Source organism: Drosophila miranda, chromosome XL (genome assembly GCF_003369915.1).
Source record: "Drosophila miranda strain MSH22 chromosome XL, D.miranda_PacBio2.1, whole genome shotgun sequence".
NCBI classification, from domain to species: domain Eukaryota; kingdom Metazoa; phylum Arthropoda; class Insecta; order Diptera; family Drosophilidae; genus Drosophila; species Drosophila miranda.
Genome location: NC_046673.1, coordinates 22,393,229 through 22,409,190, shown reverse-complemented (window position 1 = coordinate 22,409,190; position 15,962 = coordinate 22,393,229). Strand labels below are relative to the sequence as shown.

At 51.9% G+C, this 15,962-nt stretch overlaps 2 protein-coding genes across 2 annotated transcripts; one reads left to right on the top strand and one right to left on the bottom strand.

Moving 5' to 3' along the window:
• Positions 1-8,847: 8,847 nt before the first annotated feature.
• On the bottom strand, positions 8,848-9,917 carry LOC108157214 (protein CWC15 homolog). The gene is made up of 2 exons (XM_017289169.2): positions 9,671-9,917; positions 8,848-9,588 (listed from the first exon to the last, which is right to left on the bottom strand). Exons 1-2 carry the CDS (start codon positions 9,799-9,801, stop codon positions 8,967-8,969), a joined length of 753 nt encoding a protein of 250 aa, XP_017144658.1. The 5' UTR covers positions 9,802-9,917; the 3' UTR covers positions 8,848-8,966.
• Positions 9,918-10,000: 83 nt separating this feature from the next.
• On the top strand, positions 10,001-14,972 carry LOC108157151 (von Willebrand factor A domain-containing protein 8). Its single transcript, XM_017289063.2, has 7 exons — positions 10,001-10,354; positions 10,438-10,865; positions 10,926-11,246; positions 11,335-11,909; positions 11,972-14,101; positions 14,170-14,604; positions 14,677-14,972. Exons 1-7 carry the CDS (start codon positions 10,147-10,149, stop codon positions 14,774-14,776), a joined length of 4,197 nt encoding a protein of 1,398 aa, XP_017144552.1. The 5' UTR covers positions 10,001-10,146; the 3' UTR covers positions 14,777-14,972.
• Positions 14,973-15,962: the final 990 nt, after the last annotated feature.

Below are 15,962 nucleotides of genomic sequence, written 5' to 3'. Positions count from 1 at the left end.
CAGTCACTTCCAAGTATCGGGAACAAATAGATCTTGTAATTATCTATGTACCACAGAAATATTATACCTTATATATAGTGCCCCTACTGTAAGCCTCAGGTGCTTGGGGTCTCGTCAATGCTTGGGAATAGATTCATCCATGGGTTGCGTGTTGGTGTTCCTAGCCAAAACATTCACTGGGTCTCGTCTTGCCATAAGTACTCGACGTTCTACAGTATCGGGAATCGAAATACGCATTTATACAAATATTAAAGCCTTGATTTCCAGGGGAGGGCTTTTACAAGAATCGATTTGTAATCGAATTGTAATCAAATTGAGGCAAATTCAGTACTAAAGCGTATGCTACAAATTGAAAGAATTTTTAACGAATTTGTCAATCACTTTCGGTTTCCATTGACCACAAAGAACAGACCAGGCCATGCAACAGTGGATGGGGATGGGGATGGGGATGGGAGATCCGTAACTGTTAGCTTCGTCTGGTCTGTGGTAAGGGGGCACTGACAGTATCTGTATCGGCCAGAATCTGTTGCACGTTTCCCCAGGCGGCCCAAGCCGCCCGAGCGGGGCAAAACCCAAAGCGCATCAGTTTATTTGTTCGCCAGGCTCATTTGTTTATATGGCACAATCGGGCAACAAAACAACAACAAATAGGGAACAAAAACACCAAGCAAAAGTCGCATATCAAATGCTCTATCGAAAAGATCATACCTGGGTGAAAAATAAAGTACATTTCTGTATAAATATGCTATATATATATGCTATACAAAGCTCCGAAGAACGGCTAAAGGAAAAGGAAAACTTATTGAGATATAGCCGTGATATGATACCATATAGATATGATGATGGATAGCACCTGAAGAGATGGAAATATCACACTCCAGCAGGGATCTATCCAGACGAGATCGAACAGGATGCTGGAAGCGTACGAGTACCCTTTAAAGATGCCTATTCCACAGAGTTACCCCAATGGATACGTATACCCTGTCGGATCTGCCTATCTGACGACCCCAAGAGCTGGCCATTGGGCACAAACGGGCCATAATAGACACACCGTATTGACGGTGTGATGTAGCTGTGATTCATCAGCCAAAGCGACGACAGCGATAGCGATGATGACGATGGCATCGCAATCGGCGGCCAGCCAGCTGGTCGACCGCCCAGACCCACATTCAGAGCCACCAAATGAACCGACAATCCATTGATCCGACGATCTGTAGGCGACATTGAGTGCTGAGCCCGTGCACGTAACCCAAGAGCGTCTGCCCTGAACTTGGGGCTGCCTCATCAATATGCAGAGCCTGGCGCGATCAATGGGAATGGAAACACCAAAGCACCAACAGTAATACCAACAGTAATAGCCACAGCAACGGCAACGGCAACGGCAACAGTGTTGTCTGTGGCAACAACAACACCAGCAACAACGAGAACGAGAACAGCGACATCGACTGGCTGCAAATTAACAATTAACGCAGGATATTTGGTGCAACCGCAGCCGAGAGGAGGCTGGAGACGACGATGGCCACGAAGGAGCCAAATAGAGATTGGCAATTTGGTGGCACCTCACCTTCCTGCAGCACACCCCGCCACACCACACCACAGCGCAGCACACCTACCAGCCACGAAACATAAATCCATAAGACCAAAAACCGGTCCAAGCCGTGGAAGTACGCGGGCTTTGATGAGGGGGGGATAGCGGAGAGGCTCTATGGGGCCTCTACTGCTATACATCGGGGTTTTTAGCGGTTCTACTACTCGTATAACTGGGGTATGGGTATGGGTAGGGGTACTGGAATCTTGAATCTGGAATCTCGAATATGGAATCTGCGCGTGCCAGATTGAGTCATACGTGTATTTGAGCACGGGGGATTTTCGTCTGTGAGGTGTGGGAAAAAGCAACAAAACAGTTAAAGCACTATATAGTCGAGTAATTCGAACCCCAGATACCCGCTAATCAGATGTACATACTTACTACTATTACTTGTGTTGTGTCTCTGAAAAGTATCCCAAAGCAGATTCTAATGGAGAAAAGGGAAAGGCAAGATCTTCCCAATAAATGGACGGATATACCCCGAAAGCTCTTCGAGTGCTAGGTGCTAAGATATCGCTAAATGTTTGCACAGCTTTCGGAGCAACTTTGACCCGGTGCTCGGCCCCTTGGAACGGTTCTGGAATCCCTCGCTTGGTTTTTACGCTCAAACATTCGTGGAAGCGTGCGAATTCCTCGAAACTGGGCGAGAATTAGTAACTGTTCTATTAATACCCAAAGAGAAAGAGCAACGAGAACACCCAGAGAAAGGTGGGAGAGGGCGGGGCAGCAGCCAATAGCCCTCACCTCTAACCCCACATCTGATTGACCAAAAGGCATTTTTCAAATTGAAAAGTAAGGTTAAAACCGCAAAGCTCTTAACTACCTCTATTTATTGGCTCACATAATAGATGCAGGCAACGGTCAGGCCGCAGGACCTTAGGTCCTCAGGTCCTTAGGTTCCCCAATTGCTGGGCCAAGTGTGGCCGCAGCCCGAAAGGCATGGCAGAGACTCACCGGATGCACAGGAGCTGGTACAGGCACAGGGACAGGGACAGACATAGGAACATGCACATGCACCCATCGGAATGACATTGTACCCGTTCAAATACCCACTCCCATCCCCATCCTCTGCCATCCCGGCCCGGCCCAGCAGTCGAGCAGACGACAACGAAACCTACAATTTGATTATCGCAATGAGAATTGCAGCACTTGGCAACGACAACGATTCACTTGGGACACTCTCGTCCTCGACGGTCCAGGGCCAGGGCCAGGGCCAGGCATCGGCCCAGGAACGGGAGCAGGTCCTGGGGTCAGGGCAAGGTGCTCCTCCAGAAGTCACCGCACACCCCATCCGCACAGCCCATCCCTCAGACTTCGCGCTCGCATTCGCATTCGCATTTTGTCAACATGTGTAGCTGTCTGTTTTAATGGTCAATTTCTCACTCTAAATGGATGCATGGCCCTGGAAGGACCGGACCGTAGCCTTGGCTGAAGCCCCAGGCTAGAAAGGGACCCCAAAGCACCCTTAGCTATCGAAGGAATCCATTGGCTAGGCCATTGAGCGGATATTGAAAAGCTACTTGTACGTAATCCTCTAAAAACATAGATGAATGAGCCTGGGTTCCATTCGCATTCCAGATTCCAGATTAAACGTTTTGTAAGCGTATCCACTAGTCGTTTGTTTTCCGCTTTCAGTCAGATTTTTCCCGTTTTTTCTTGGTCCCCCCACCACCACCCCTCGGTCAAGGGAGGGGTCGTGTATGTGTCAGCAAAGAAAATGCGAACGGAACGCATTTTGTGGCCAGCAGCCTACAGGTTCCTCTGTCTATGTCTACGTCTCCGGCTCTGGATGCGACTGCGACTGCGACTGCATGCCCCCCGCCCCATCGCACATTTCTCGCAGAAGACAGGCTCGTCGGCAAGCCATGGGGCACACACACAGCATTTGGTGACTTTTGCCGTTGGCCGGAAGTGTGACAGTACTCGTAGCAAGGAAGTAGTTAGATTGCGTGTGCAGCAGATGGGGATCGGGATGGGGGATGGGGTATGGGGGATGGCCTAACCATGGACCTGGCATAGGCCTAGGGCCCTGCTTCTAATGGCAGCAAATCATTTACAGATGTCGCAACATTTTGCATAAAAATTTCTATCACAGACAACAGGAGGAGGCTGGCAAGAGGAGCGGTGAACCCTCCCACTACCATGGCGATGGCGATGGCGGTGGCAATGGCAATGGCTTAAACGCTTTTCCAAGCAGGAAATGCATTTTCATTTAGCAGCGGAAGTAGCTGCAAATGAGCTTTTAGTTTTTGCTCACCTTCACTCCGGATCCCTGGCTCCCGGCTCCCTGGCTCCCTGGATCCCTGGCTACTAGCACAAATTGTGCAATTTGCATTTCCGGCGGGCAGAAAAAGCCACCGAATCAGCCTCCCCTTAGCGCTCCGCTTTCATCCCCACCTGTTGCCCGAGCTGCTCAAGTCCCGTCGTGGCCGTTGTCCGGCACTAGTCCGGCATTAGCGGACCGGTCAACAGCCAATGCCCCCGTCTGGTCCACCGCCTTTCTGCGGAAATATGCGTCTGGTCTGCCACACGTCCGTGCCACAAAAGTGCCTGAGTGGTGCAAGGGATGTCGATTTGTTGATGCCCGTCATTGATGCGTAGGTGAAATTTGTTTATAATCAAATTAACTCCAACTTGAAATTTGTTTGGGCTGAGGCTCCATTTACACAGGCATAGGCACAGGCACAGACACAGGCTCGGCACAGGCCTCGGATTGATGCCACCGCAAGGGAAGCTCTTCGTTGTTGCATTGTGGCCCTGTTGCTTTGTTGCATTGTGGCATCGGTGCGACCGTGGGATGGCGACACGGATTTCATTGTGTGGTTGTCTCCGCGTCGTACACTTCTTAGAACCGAACTGCCAGCAGCAAAACTCAAAGAAAACGAGCAGTAAGGCAGCTACAGGTTACCCCATCTGATATTTTTGCACCTATTTATGTTTCTAACAATAAAATACATAGCATTTTTGTTGCACAAAGACTGGTTTTTCGATCGGTTGAAGTTCTTCGGAGTTTCCACTACGAGTATTTACATTTATCTCCTGCCTGCAGCAGAAAGGAGTGCAGTATTTCGGCCAAAATGTCCTTAAGACTGACGAATGGAATGGATATTAATGATCCTGATCCAGAATACACGTACCTATACCTATACCTGTATATTATTGTAATTTGAATGAGGACTGCGAAACTAGATTGGTCGAGTTTTCTAACAGCAAGGACCAGGGCTTTTTTGAGAGTGGAATTGGAAAATTATGCTCAAAATGGTAAGGTAAAACTGTTTCACAGTAGCAATCTTCAGGATATATGTGAGTGCATACAAAGTCATTATACCCTTTCAGAGTTGATTGAAGTAAAGGAAGAAACTCTGATTCCATCTAGGGAGACTCCGATGACTGGGTTCTTACTGGTTGTTTTGTGATCAAGGGGAATGGAGAAAGAAGGATCCCTCGCTTTGGGAAAAATTCCTAATATTTGTCTAGAGCCATACAATATGAGTTGCAAAAAACTTATATTTTTGGGAATGTCTTCAATTTTATAATAATTTGTCTCGAATTATGAACTCTGTAAAAGTCAAAAAATGAGTGTCCTGTTATTTTAGATTTTATTCACACATATGCACATATGTTTGTATGCGTGTACCTCATCCACTCACTCACGAGAGGTCCGTCTGTGGCAGACTCTGCAGACCCCTCAGCAGCACTACCTCCTAAACGTTACTGATGGACTCGCAGGGGGTCCATACACCCCATCTACATCCTCATCCCTCCTATGACCTGGTCCTACTCGGTCCAGGCTCTGTCCTGACTCCGCACTGCCCTAGTCTGGTGGCGGTCTGGCCTGAGCGGGACGCTGTGCAGCGGAGGAGACGATTTACAAATGGTCACTGCGAGTAAATATGTCAAGTGCAGACCCCAAAAAAATACATACAAGTAAAAATATCCCTGCCACCCCGTGCTCCGTGTACGTGTGGCAGGTTATGCAGATGCCGAGGCCGAGGCCGATGCCGTTGCCGATGCCGTTGCCGATGCCGTTGCCTTTTCTGGCCTGCTAGTGTGCGTGCCGTGTGGAGGCCACAAAATGCATTGGCTTTTTTGGTGTATGCGTTTCCGGTTGCACTCAGTGGCAAACGGTTTCAGTGTAAATTGGTCAACTAAATTATGCAGCATCAGTTACAGTTCCAGCGGCAGCAACGGCCAAGCTGTCGAAGCCCTCCTTCCCAGTCCAAGTCCCAGGGCCCGACACCAGGCCTAGGATAGGAAAGACCAGGGCAGGCCACATGCCACATGCCACGCCACGCCAGCAACAGCTGAGTGAAATTTGCATTCTATAAAATTTTAAAGCAAAATAAAGTGTGGCCCCCGCTGTGTATTCTACAGACTCGTAGTTGGGGTCTCGCGGGTCTAGGCTCAATGGAGATTAAATGCAAAAAATGCATAGTTCGAGGAGAGATCTGATCGAGTGAATTATCCCAATCTAACGATTATAATTAATAGAATAAGCAAATAAAAACAACAGTCGATGATATTAGGATTGCAGTGCAGGATTCCGCCACAACATCCTGCTGGAGAAAGTTTCATTTCCATGAGTTCCAAAGGTTCAAATCTGTACCAAATCTTAGAAGGAATTTCCTATAGACTATGGACAACATTAGTGATATTTCTCAAAGAAAAGGTTCTGCATCCTCTATACAGATACGAGTGTATATCTTTCAACTTATCGTTGCTTAAAACGATAGATTTTTCCTATGATACTTCGGACTCTTATACATGATCACAGATCCTGCTTATAGGGAGATCATGACTTCACTTTTGCGGAATCTCTACAGACTACGAGTGCATATTGGTTGTCTCGAGACATTTTTGTTTCTCTGAAAACTAAGGATCGATCAATTACAATCGATGGAAAGGGTAATCAAATAAAATCTGTCAATGTCAACTGATGTGTACTACACGTATGTGGGAGTTGGGGTCTGCTTCATTAATAAAGCTTGACCCACGCCCCACTGCAACCCGAATTCCTTTCTGGTGTCTTTTCCACCCATCTGTGGCGCCCGAAACATATGTTCGCGGTCTTTATTTGGTGGTCAACTGGTCGACTGCCTTTCCCACGCCCCCTTGCTGTTCTTCCATGCAACTCCATCGGCCATCGTTCGCTGGCTATTTGTCACTTGCAACCGCGACGGCCATTTCCGCCGGCCAGTGCCAGTCGCCATATTTACGCAGTTGTTTTTGTTGCAAGTTTATGCAGTTGTAAAATTGCTGACAATTGATAGGCCATGGCATTGGCAGTGGCAGTGGCACTCCACTCCCTGAACCGGCTCCAGTCCCATGTGCACGTCCACGTCCACGTCCACGTCCATGGCCCCTGCTCGGTGGCCACAATTTAGCGCGCGGCGACTACCGAAAAGTGCAGCGCAGATTGGCTTCACTGGCCGGGCCTCACTGGCCGGGCCTCACTGGCTGGCTCTTGATGAATGCACAAATAATGGGGATGGGATGCATAATGCAAAACAGGAAATAAATTATTCTTGTTGCTGCTGCTGCAGCCCAGGTCTTGCCACTGCCACTGCCACTGTGCTGTAGGAGGAGGCAGCACAAGGCAGCAGACAGAAGCAGCATAGCCCGCAGCGTAATAACAACAATCATCAAGATTCTTATCATCCTGAATCTCATGATCATTGTCAATCACAGTCCATACACTGGTGAACAAATTAGTGAAACCCTTCTTCTTGGAGGGGGCCCGCAACAGTGCGAAAATTGGTATTGCAGTGGCACCAATACCATCGCTAGTTAACACTGGTAATAAAATATGTACAGATCCGAAAATTTTGGTTTTTCTGCTCGCTCACTCCACAGCGAATATTTTGCATAAGTATCCGCAGTGCGCGGTTCGGTTTTTAGTAATTCGGAGTGATCCGAAACTGACTGAAAGAAGGATTCCTACTGATCCAAAGCTGACGAAGTACGAAACACACTAAAAAACAGCAAGTAACAGTACTTACCCATAGACTGAAGCTATCTGAAGTGCAACGACCAACGACAAGGACTGGTATGCCACAAGCCAAGATGTTCATACGGGAATTTGTTAACTGGTCACTGCTGCCGGAGACCCCAGCGAGGTCTGTGCAAATATTGGATCTACATGTAGGATCTGTCTGGGCAGGACCGACGCTTGTGCCTTTAACGCCGATAGTCCTTGTTGGCCGAATCTAATTGGCGGCTCTGAAATAAATAAAACATAAAAACGTTAATAAAAACGTACATAAATGTAAAATATTTTAGTTCAGCCTCAGTTACCTACCGTCAACATTCCAGTCGATGCCCAGCGCATTGGTTGACTCCACAGCCACAGCCACAACCCTGTTGACTAGTGTAACATGATCATCGCTTTTCTGGCTTCGGCCGGGATAATTTTGTTTGATTTTGATTCTGATCGAATTAGCGTAAAATTGAGCGTTCGTCAACTTTGGGTGAGGGGTCGCGACTGGTCGCTGCCCCGCAGTTGTCGAACCAGACACCAGCCGGGGCTCAGAGCCGGGGCCGACGAGGGCCAGCGGGTCCGCGGAAACGTGGGCCCATTGACAAAGTTAAGGTTCAGATGCAGACCTGCTCTGCAGGCCGCGTGCGGGGCATTAAAGAGGCGTGGAAATTGTGGGGCAAGCCTCCTTTGCTGCCTGCCCTCCCCTGCCAACGGCTGATGATTTGCATTAGCTGCCGGAACGTTCGGGTCAGGTCGAGTCGAGTCGAGTGGAGTCGGCGTAATTGACCAAGTTGTTTTGCGCTCTCTGGCTCTCGACTCCTTTTGGCAAATTGATTTTGCTTCGTGCCTCATCAGCAGCGACAATTGCCCTTATGATGATCGTCATCTGCCCCCTCTCTCATCATGATTGCCGCTGCCGCTGCCGCCGCCGTTGCCACTGCCACTGCCACTACTGCTGCCACTGCTGCTGCTTATGCGCTTCGTGTGCTCACGTAGCTGATGCCCCTCGTTCCACTTTGACTTTCCTGCTGCTTCCCCCTCGGGCTTCCCCTTCTTTCGGGGCCTCCTGCTCACGGTGCTGCTGCTGCTGGTTCTTCTGCCGCTGGCTACCGATGTTTTTTGCGGTTTCACACTTTGGTTAAGGTTGCCTGCCCTTCGCACTCGTCGGTCGGTCGGTCGATCGATCGTTCGACAGTCGTCGCCGCTGCCGCCGCGGTCAGGCATTGGGTCAGACCCGGAGAACGTAACGTAACAAGGAACGCACAGTCTTGCAGAGGAGAGGTAAGAGGTATACAAAATGTGGTGTTTAATTAATTGGCAGCAGAAAGCAGCTGAAAGTTACATAGATTTCATTCTTAAATTTCAATTAAATCCTAGGATGGTTCTTAATTCTTAGTCCGTCTACTTAATGTACTTGTCCATAAACTTCTTGTGGAAATCAGAGCGCAAGGCGTCGTTGACAAAGTGGGTTTTCTTCTCGGGCGCCGATCGGGCGCAGTTTTTGAACACGACATCGTCGTCCCAGCGGCGCTTGATCTTGAGGTCACCGCCCAGGCCAGAGGCCCGTCCGGCTGCGGAGGCCGCTGTGCCCGGCTCGTAGTTAATCAGGGGATTTCCGGAGAGAATGTTCTCCATGCGGATACGTTCGTCCTCGCGACTTTTCTCGGCATCTTTTCGGGCTGTCTCCTGCAGGCGCTCGTGCTTAATTTTCTGCAGCTCGGCCAGCAGGGCGGCATCATCGTCGTCCGAGTCGCTGTCCGAGTCCGAGCTGTCGTTGTCCAAGGCCTCGTCCGCATCGATATTGGCCTGTTGTTGCTGCTGCAGCAGCAGCTGGGACTGACCGTCCACCTTGGCTCGCTTGTTGGTGCTGCCGGTGGTATTGTTTGCCTCGATGGCCTTGCGCACAATCGAGGGCAGGGCCTTGCTCGAGGCGGCACCAGGACGTGCCTCGCGCTCTCGCTCCTCCAGCTCCTTGCGGAAGTCGCGGCTGCGGATCTCCTCGGTGGTGCCCTGTCCAGGCTCCCTGCGAATGATTATCGGTCACAATTATTAAGTGCAATGGCAAATTTCAGGCCGTGGCTGCCATTTCCGAGGCGATTGCTTACCTGTACTTCAGTTTGGTGTGGCCTGGCAAATCGCGACTAGAGTACTGTTTGCTCAGAGCGCTCAAATCCTTCTCGCCGCGCCCAGAGCCACCTCGGGCGGGGTCGAATGTGGGGCGCGCTGCTGTAGTCATATTTCGCTGTTGTTTATTTGCTAGTTTAGCGACGACTTACACAATTTATTGTAAATGTTTTAGAAATGCGTTGTTCGTTTGGTTGTCACAGCTGCTTGCTAGAGATGCGCGATATGGCGTGTCGAATGTGTTATTTCAAGGGGAAGGTATCGATAGTAGCATCGATAACTATCGTGAGAGCAGCACTGCCCAACCAGCTGTAGCTTCTTCGGCGCCAGCAATCGTAACACGCGCGGGCTTACTGTAAACACTTGATTTGGCGACTTTGGGCAAAACGCTTTGCCCCAAACACCCAGCTAGGCATCCCCCCTGACCCCGCGCCCCTGCCGACTGCCGTGGGCTGCAATGCTAGCCAATTTCCAGGTCCGCAGTGGCCACTTGTTGCGTCATAGGCTCCAACGGACCAGCCACTGGACACGCAGCTTGGCGATTACCGCGCCCAGAGGTGTCAACGACCAAGCAAAGACCCCAAAAGACGATCGTCTGACCATCGGTGATGTAAGCGTGCGCCTAACGAAGCCGAAGCAGCCGCAACTGGTGCCCCAGCAATACGGTAAGCATCCGATAAGATCCGATCCGGATCCCACACGTGATCAAAGGTCGATTGCCATTTTATCTGTCTGTTCCATCGTGCAGTGAAATACGCGGCGGATGGCACTCTTCAGCTGACGCAGTCTGCCCTGCACCATCTCCGCTGGATGCTGCAGAAGGATGCTCTCAAGCAGGACATGTTCCTGCTGGGCCAGCCCGGTCCGCTGCGTCGCCAGCTGGCCATGCAGTTCCTGGAGCTCACCCAGCGTGAGGTGGAGTATATCGCACTGAGTCGCGACACCACCGAGAGCGACCTCAAGCAGCGGCGCGAGATCCACAACAAGGCGGCCATCTACCACGACCAGGGAGCCGTGCGGGCTGCAATCCACGGACGCGTGCTCATCCTCGATGGGGTGGAGCACGCCGAGCGTAATGTGCTGCCTATTCTGAACAACCTGCTGGAGAATCGTGAGATGCACCTGGAAGACGGTAAATTCCTCATGTCGCCCGAACGCTACGATAAGCTACTGGAGGTACGATCCCAACGACCAACGTGTCCCATCCGACGCTCTAATAACTCTTCAATTTTGTAGAAACATTCACGCGAGCAGCTGGACGAGTGGGGCCTCCTGCGCGTCTCTGAGCAGTTCCGCGTGGTGGCATTGGGTCTGCCCACGCACAAGTACAAGGGAACCCCTCTGGATCCCCCGCTGCGGTCTCGCTTCCAGTCGCGCAACGTGACCAGCTACTCCTACGGCGAGCTGTACGAAGAACTGCAGCAGGTGGCGCCGGCTGTGCCCGGGGATCAGCTGAAACAGCTCCTCACGTTCGCTCTCACGCTGCAGAAGGCAGACGACAGCCTCCAGCTGCCCGACTTTCCCCTGCACAATCTTCAGCTAGGCGTTCAGATGCTGGTGCGTACTTTACGCTTGAACTTGTGTCGTTTGCCATCGATTTCATCATCTCTTCCGCATCCGCATCCGCATCCGCTTTCGCTTGCAGGAGGCCAATCCCGCCCTCAGCCTGCATGACGTCATCACTCGTATATATCCCTACCAATCCATGCTGAAGTCCGACCAGCAGAAGCGAGTCGTGGAGCTTCTTAGCAGTCTGCATGTGCAGCGCCTGCCCGGCCAGACCGTCAAGAGCATCACCAGCAGCGCCCAGGCTGACCATCGCGTTACCGTCCAGCTGGACGAACTGAAGCTGAGCCTGCCCGGCGGAGGAGCCACGCCCACTTCCACGAGCAACTTTGTGGATCTGCCACACCAGCGACAGGCCTTGGCCTCCCTGCTCCAGGCCTATGCCGTCGGAGACGTGTGTCTGCTGGGCGAGAAGGGGGTAGGCAAGCTCACCCTGACCAAGCAGCTGTTGCGCCTGCTCCACCAAAGCGCCGAGCCCATGATGCTGTACGAGGACATGACCTCTCGGGACTTGGTGCAGCAGCGCATCACCAGTGGCCAGGGCGACACCATCTGGCGGGACTCGCCCCTAGTGCGGGCAGCCAAGACCGGATCTGTGGTGGTGCTCAACGGAGTGCATCGCCTCCACAAGAGCACGGCTACGGTACTACAGCGGTAAGTGCACATAATCCTGTAGATCCTTCGCAAACGCTGGAAACTCTCAACCTCGATTGCAGCCTCATTCACGACCGTGAGCTGCAGTTGTGTGACGGGACCACCTTGCTCCGCCCGGACCGGTACGAGGCCCTGCTCCAGCAGGGATTCTCCAGCGCTCAGCTGACGGAGCAAGGCTTGCTGCCGATGAACGAGGCCTTCCGCGTCGTGGCCTTGGCGGAGCCACCTCGGCCGGGCAGTGGGCAGCCGAATTGGCTCACACCGGAGCTGCTGAGTCTGTTCCTTTACCAGGAGCTGCGTCCACTCCACCAGAGCGAGGAGCACGAGCTGCTCACCCAGCTCTGCGGCGGCGGCCAGTTGCCCGCCCAAATGGATCAGCTGTTGAAGCTGGCCCAACTGCTGCGCTCTTCGCAGGATCCGCTGATCCAGGGCCTGGCCGGAACACTGTCCACGCGGCAGCTGATCAAGTTGGCCCGTCGCCTGGCGGCCTACCCCGGCAGTGAGCTGAGCGACGTGCACGAGATGCTGCAGAACACATTCCTGGCCAGGTTTATGCCGGCTCTGTCGCGCACCGCCCTGGAGCAGGTCATGCAGCAGGTGGGCATCCATCCCAGCAATCGGGAGAAGCGGAGGAGCAGCAGCAGGAGCCCCGGAACCGGACAGATTGGCGTTGAGGGGAACACCCTGAGGATCGGAGGGACGCGGATGGAGCTAGGCAATCCCAGCCAGGCGGAAAAGTCGAAGGTGCCCAGCACACTCTTCTACGAGATGCCCCAGCACGTGGAGCTGCTGGAGCGCCTGCTGCAGGACTACCTTATCGGCGAGCACCTGCTGCTCGTGGGCAACCAGGGCGTGGGCAAGAACAAGCTGATCGACCGTCTGCTGGAGCTGATGCAGCGCCCGCGCGAGTACATCCAGCTGCACCGGGACACCACTGTGCACAGCCTGACGCTGCAGTCGACGCTGCAGGACGGACAGGTGGCCTACGAGGACAGCGCCCTGGTCAAGGCTGTCCGCTCGGGACATGTGCTGGTGGTGGACGAGGCGGACAAGGCGCCGGTCAATGTCACCTGCATCCTGCGTACTCTGGTGGAGAGCGGGGAGATGGTCCTGGCCGACGGCCGGCGGATTGTGCCGCACGGCGCGGGTGGATCCCCCAACTGCATCGAGACTCACCCAGAGTTCCGGCTCATCGTCCTGGCCAATCGTCCCGGCTTCCCCTTCCTGGGCAACGACTTTTTCGCCGCACTCGGCGACGTCTTCAGCTGCCATGCCATCAGCAATCCCCAGCCCGAGTCCGAGATCTATCTGCTCCAGCAGTACGGACCCAGTGTCCCCACGAAGACGCTGCGCACGCTGGTGAACGCTTTTGGGGAGCTGCGCAGCCTGGCGGACGAGGGGATGCTCAACTATCCGTACTCCACCCGCGAGGTCGTCAGCATCGTGAAGCACTTAGAGCGCTATCCCGAGGAGAGCATAGCGGACGTGGTCGGCAATGTGCTCGACTTCGATCGCTACCAGCCGGAGGCGCTGCAGCAAGTCATTCAGGTGCTGGCCAAGCACGGCATTGAGGCCTACGCCCTGGACGAGGTGCAGATGTTGCGCCAGCGGAAAACACTGCAGGCGTCGGTGGAGCGGCATAGCGGGCTCGGTGTCTCCGGCCCGAAGTTCGGCAAGCTCGATCCCAAAAACGAGCCGCACGTGGGCGGAAACACCTGGGCCGGCGGCAGTGGGGGCCGCGACACTGCCGGATTGGGCGGGAAGGGCGGACCCTTCCGCCTCGACAAGGGACACAAGGTGCATCAGCTGAGCGACGCGGAAAAGGCCGACGTGCCCGAGGAGATCAAGAAAGCGGCCCGCGAAATGAACCGCAAGGCCTTCGAGGAGAAGCTCAAGGAAATCAAGATGTCCGCCCACGATCACAAGTTATACGCGCAGTTCAGCGAGCCCAATCGGAAGCAGGTCCAGCAGCTGAAGGCCGTCCTGGACGCCATGCAGACCAAGAGCAAGGAGCGCCAGTGGCAGAAGTACCAGACGCATGGCGAGCTGGACGACACCCGACTGGTGGAGGGCATCACCGGCGAGAAGAACATTTACAGGCGGCGGGCCGAGGCCAACCCGTGGGCCGACCACGTCCAAGAGAAGCCAAATCGTCTCAAGCTCGTCGTGGATGTCTCCGGCTCCATGTACAGGTAACCTCCTCAAACTCCGTCCACCTCTACTTTTGTCACTATTTGTCCTGTCGATTTCTTTTGTGCAGATTCAACGGGTACGATGGGCGGCTGGACCGACAGCTGGAGGCCGTGGTCATGGTGATGGAGGCCTTCGAGGGCTTCGAGAAGAAGATCGTATACGACATCATCGGCCACAGTGGCGAGGGCTGGGAAATACCCTTCGTGAACGTGGGCAGTGCCCCCAAAAATGACAAGGAGCGCTTCGAGACCATCCGCATGATGCACGCCCACTCGCAGTTCTGCTGGTCCGGTGACAGCACTGTCAAGGCGGCGCGCGAGGCCTGCTCCGCTTTGGGGGCCGAGGATGACTTTGACAACGCCATTGTTGTGGTCCTCAGTGATGCGAATCTCTCGCGCTACGGCATTGCGCCCAAAGACCTGGCGATGGCCCTTAAGAAGGGCGAGCCCAAGGTCAAGGGATACTCCATATTCATTGGCAGCCTGGCCGAGGAGGCGGACAAGTGAGTGGCCCACCTTATTTGATACTCTCATTGGATGCTAATCATGATCATGCTTTCTCCTTTTCCCTGCAGAATCAACTCGGCAATGCCGGCGGGACAGAGCTTCGTCTGCATGGACCTCACCAAGCTACCTCACATTCTCCAGCAGATTTTCACCTCCTCGCTGCTGTAGTGCAATTGGGTATCCAACTCTTCGGAAACACCTCCGAGATTGCCTCTGAGATTGTCAGATCCCGAATTTAGTTCAATGTTAGATAAATGTTTTACTGTTCTGTGGATTATTCCAATTTTAGTTGTTTACTATTGATTAAGCTGAATTGTATCTGTTGTAAATATATCAAATATAGTCGTATAACAACAAAAAAAAACCCTCGATATTGAACGGGGAACTTGGGAATTGGGTCTAAGCAGATGCTTCGCACTTCCCACAGCATCTTTTGAATACCCAAAAATCGGTAACAAGCTGGACAAACGACTGATCGATCAGCTTTTTAAAGAGCTACAATTATGTTGAGTGTTACTTAGGGAAATTTCCAGGATATTCCTTAGTTCCCGGTACTCATAAAAAAACAAGTACTGGCATAAGAAAGAAGTCTTCAGTCGCGGAGATCCTGGAAGGGCTTCAAGTGTAAATCTCGTTTCGATTATAATTTCAAGAGTGCATCAAGAGTGTTGCAAAATGAAGGGAAAAACAAATTCACGCCATCCATTTGCATTATTATTTGTATTATTTATTAATTGCCTTGCTGTTTATGTTTGCTATTTGATTACTTGTCATATCATTTACAAATTACATAAGTATTGAATACAAAAAAAAAAAAAAAAATTCCATTTAGAGCTCGCGAATTCCCGTCGGTGTCCAGGATCTGCTCCGTCCTGGACGGGGACTTGATTTGCTCTCTTTCTCTCTATATTTTTTTCCTAATAGCATGGCGGGCCAGGGCAAGAGGAGAGGGTTGGGGCTGGGGCAGGGGCGAGGAATACAAAAATTAAACAATTCGTGGTTTTTGCATTAATAAAATTTGGTATAAAAATCTAAAACAATTTCGTCATCCGCTTCGGTTTGTTGTTGTTACATTTTACATTACTTATATATTTGTTTTGTTTGTTTTTGTCTGGTTTTTTGATGGTATATGCATTTCTGTATGAATATTAAATATTGTTGCAAATTCATGAATTAATGTGTTAGCAAAAACGCTTAAAAATATGGTATATATAGCTATATATACTCTTGATCCTTTATATAGTCTATACAAGATTTGTTCCTTGCAAATTCTCATGTTCTAAATGTGAGTGGCAGGGGCAGGGGTTTGGGCTGGGGTTGGGGTTGGGTCGAGGATGTTTCCTTAAACATCTAT

Excerpts from the sequence above, each read along its gene's own strand:
- LOC108157214 (XM_017289169.2), bottom strand. The coding sequence starts at position 9,801 with ATGACTACAGCAGCGCGCCCCACATTCGACCCCGCCCGAGGTGGCTCT. Across the intron at positions 9,589-9,670 it reads CACACCAAACTGAAGTACAG|GGAGCCTGGACAGGGCACCA; the intron begins GTAAGCAATCGC and ends AATCATTCGCAG.
- LOC108157151 (XM_017289063.2), top strand. The coding sequence starts at position 10,147 with ATGCTAGCCAATTTCCAGGTCCGCAGTGGCCACTTGTTGCGTCATAGG. Across the intron at positions 10,866-10,925 it reads GCTACGATAAGCTACTGGAG|AAACATTCACGCGAGCAGCT; the intron begins GTACGATCCCAA and ends TCAATTTTGTAG. Across the intron at positions 14,605-14,676 it reads CTGGCCGAGGAGGCGGACAA|AATCAACTCGGCAATGCCGG; the intron begins GTGAGTGGCCCA and ends TTTTCCCTGCAG.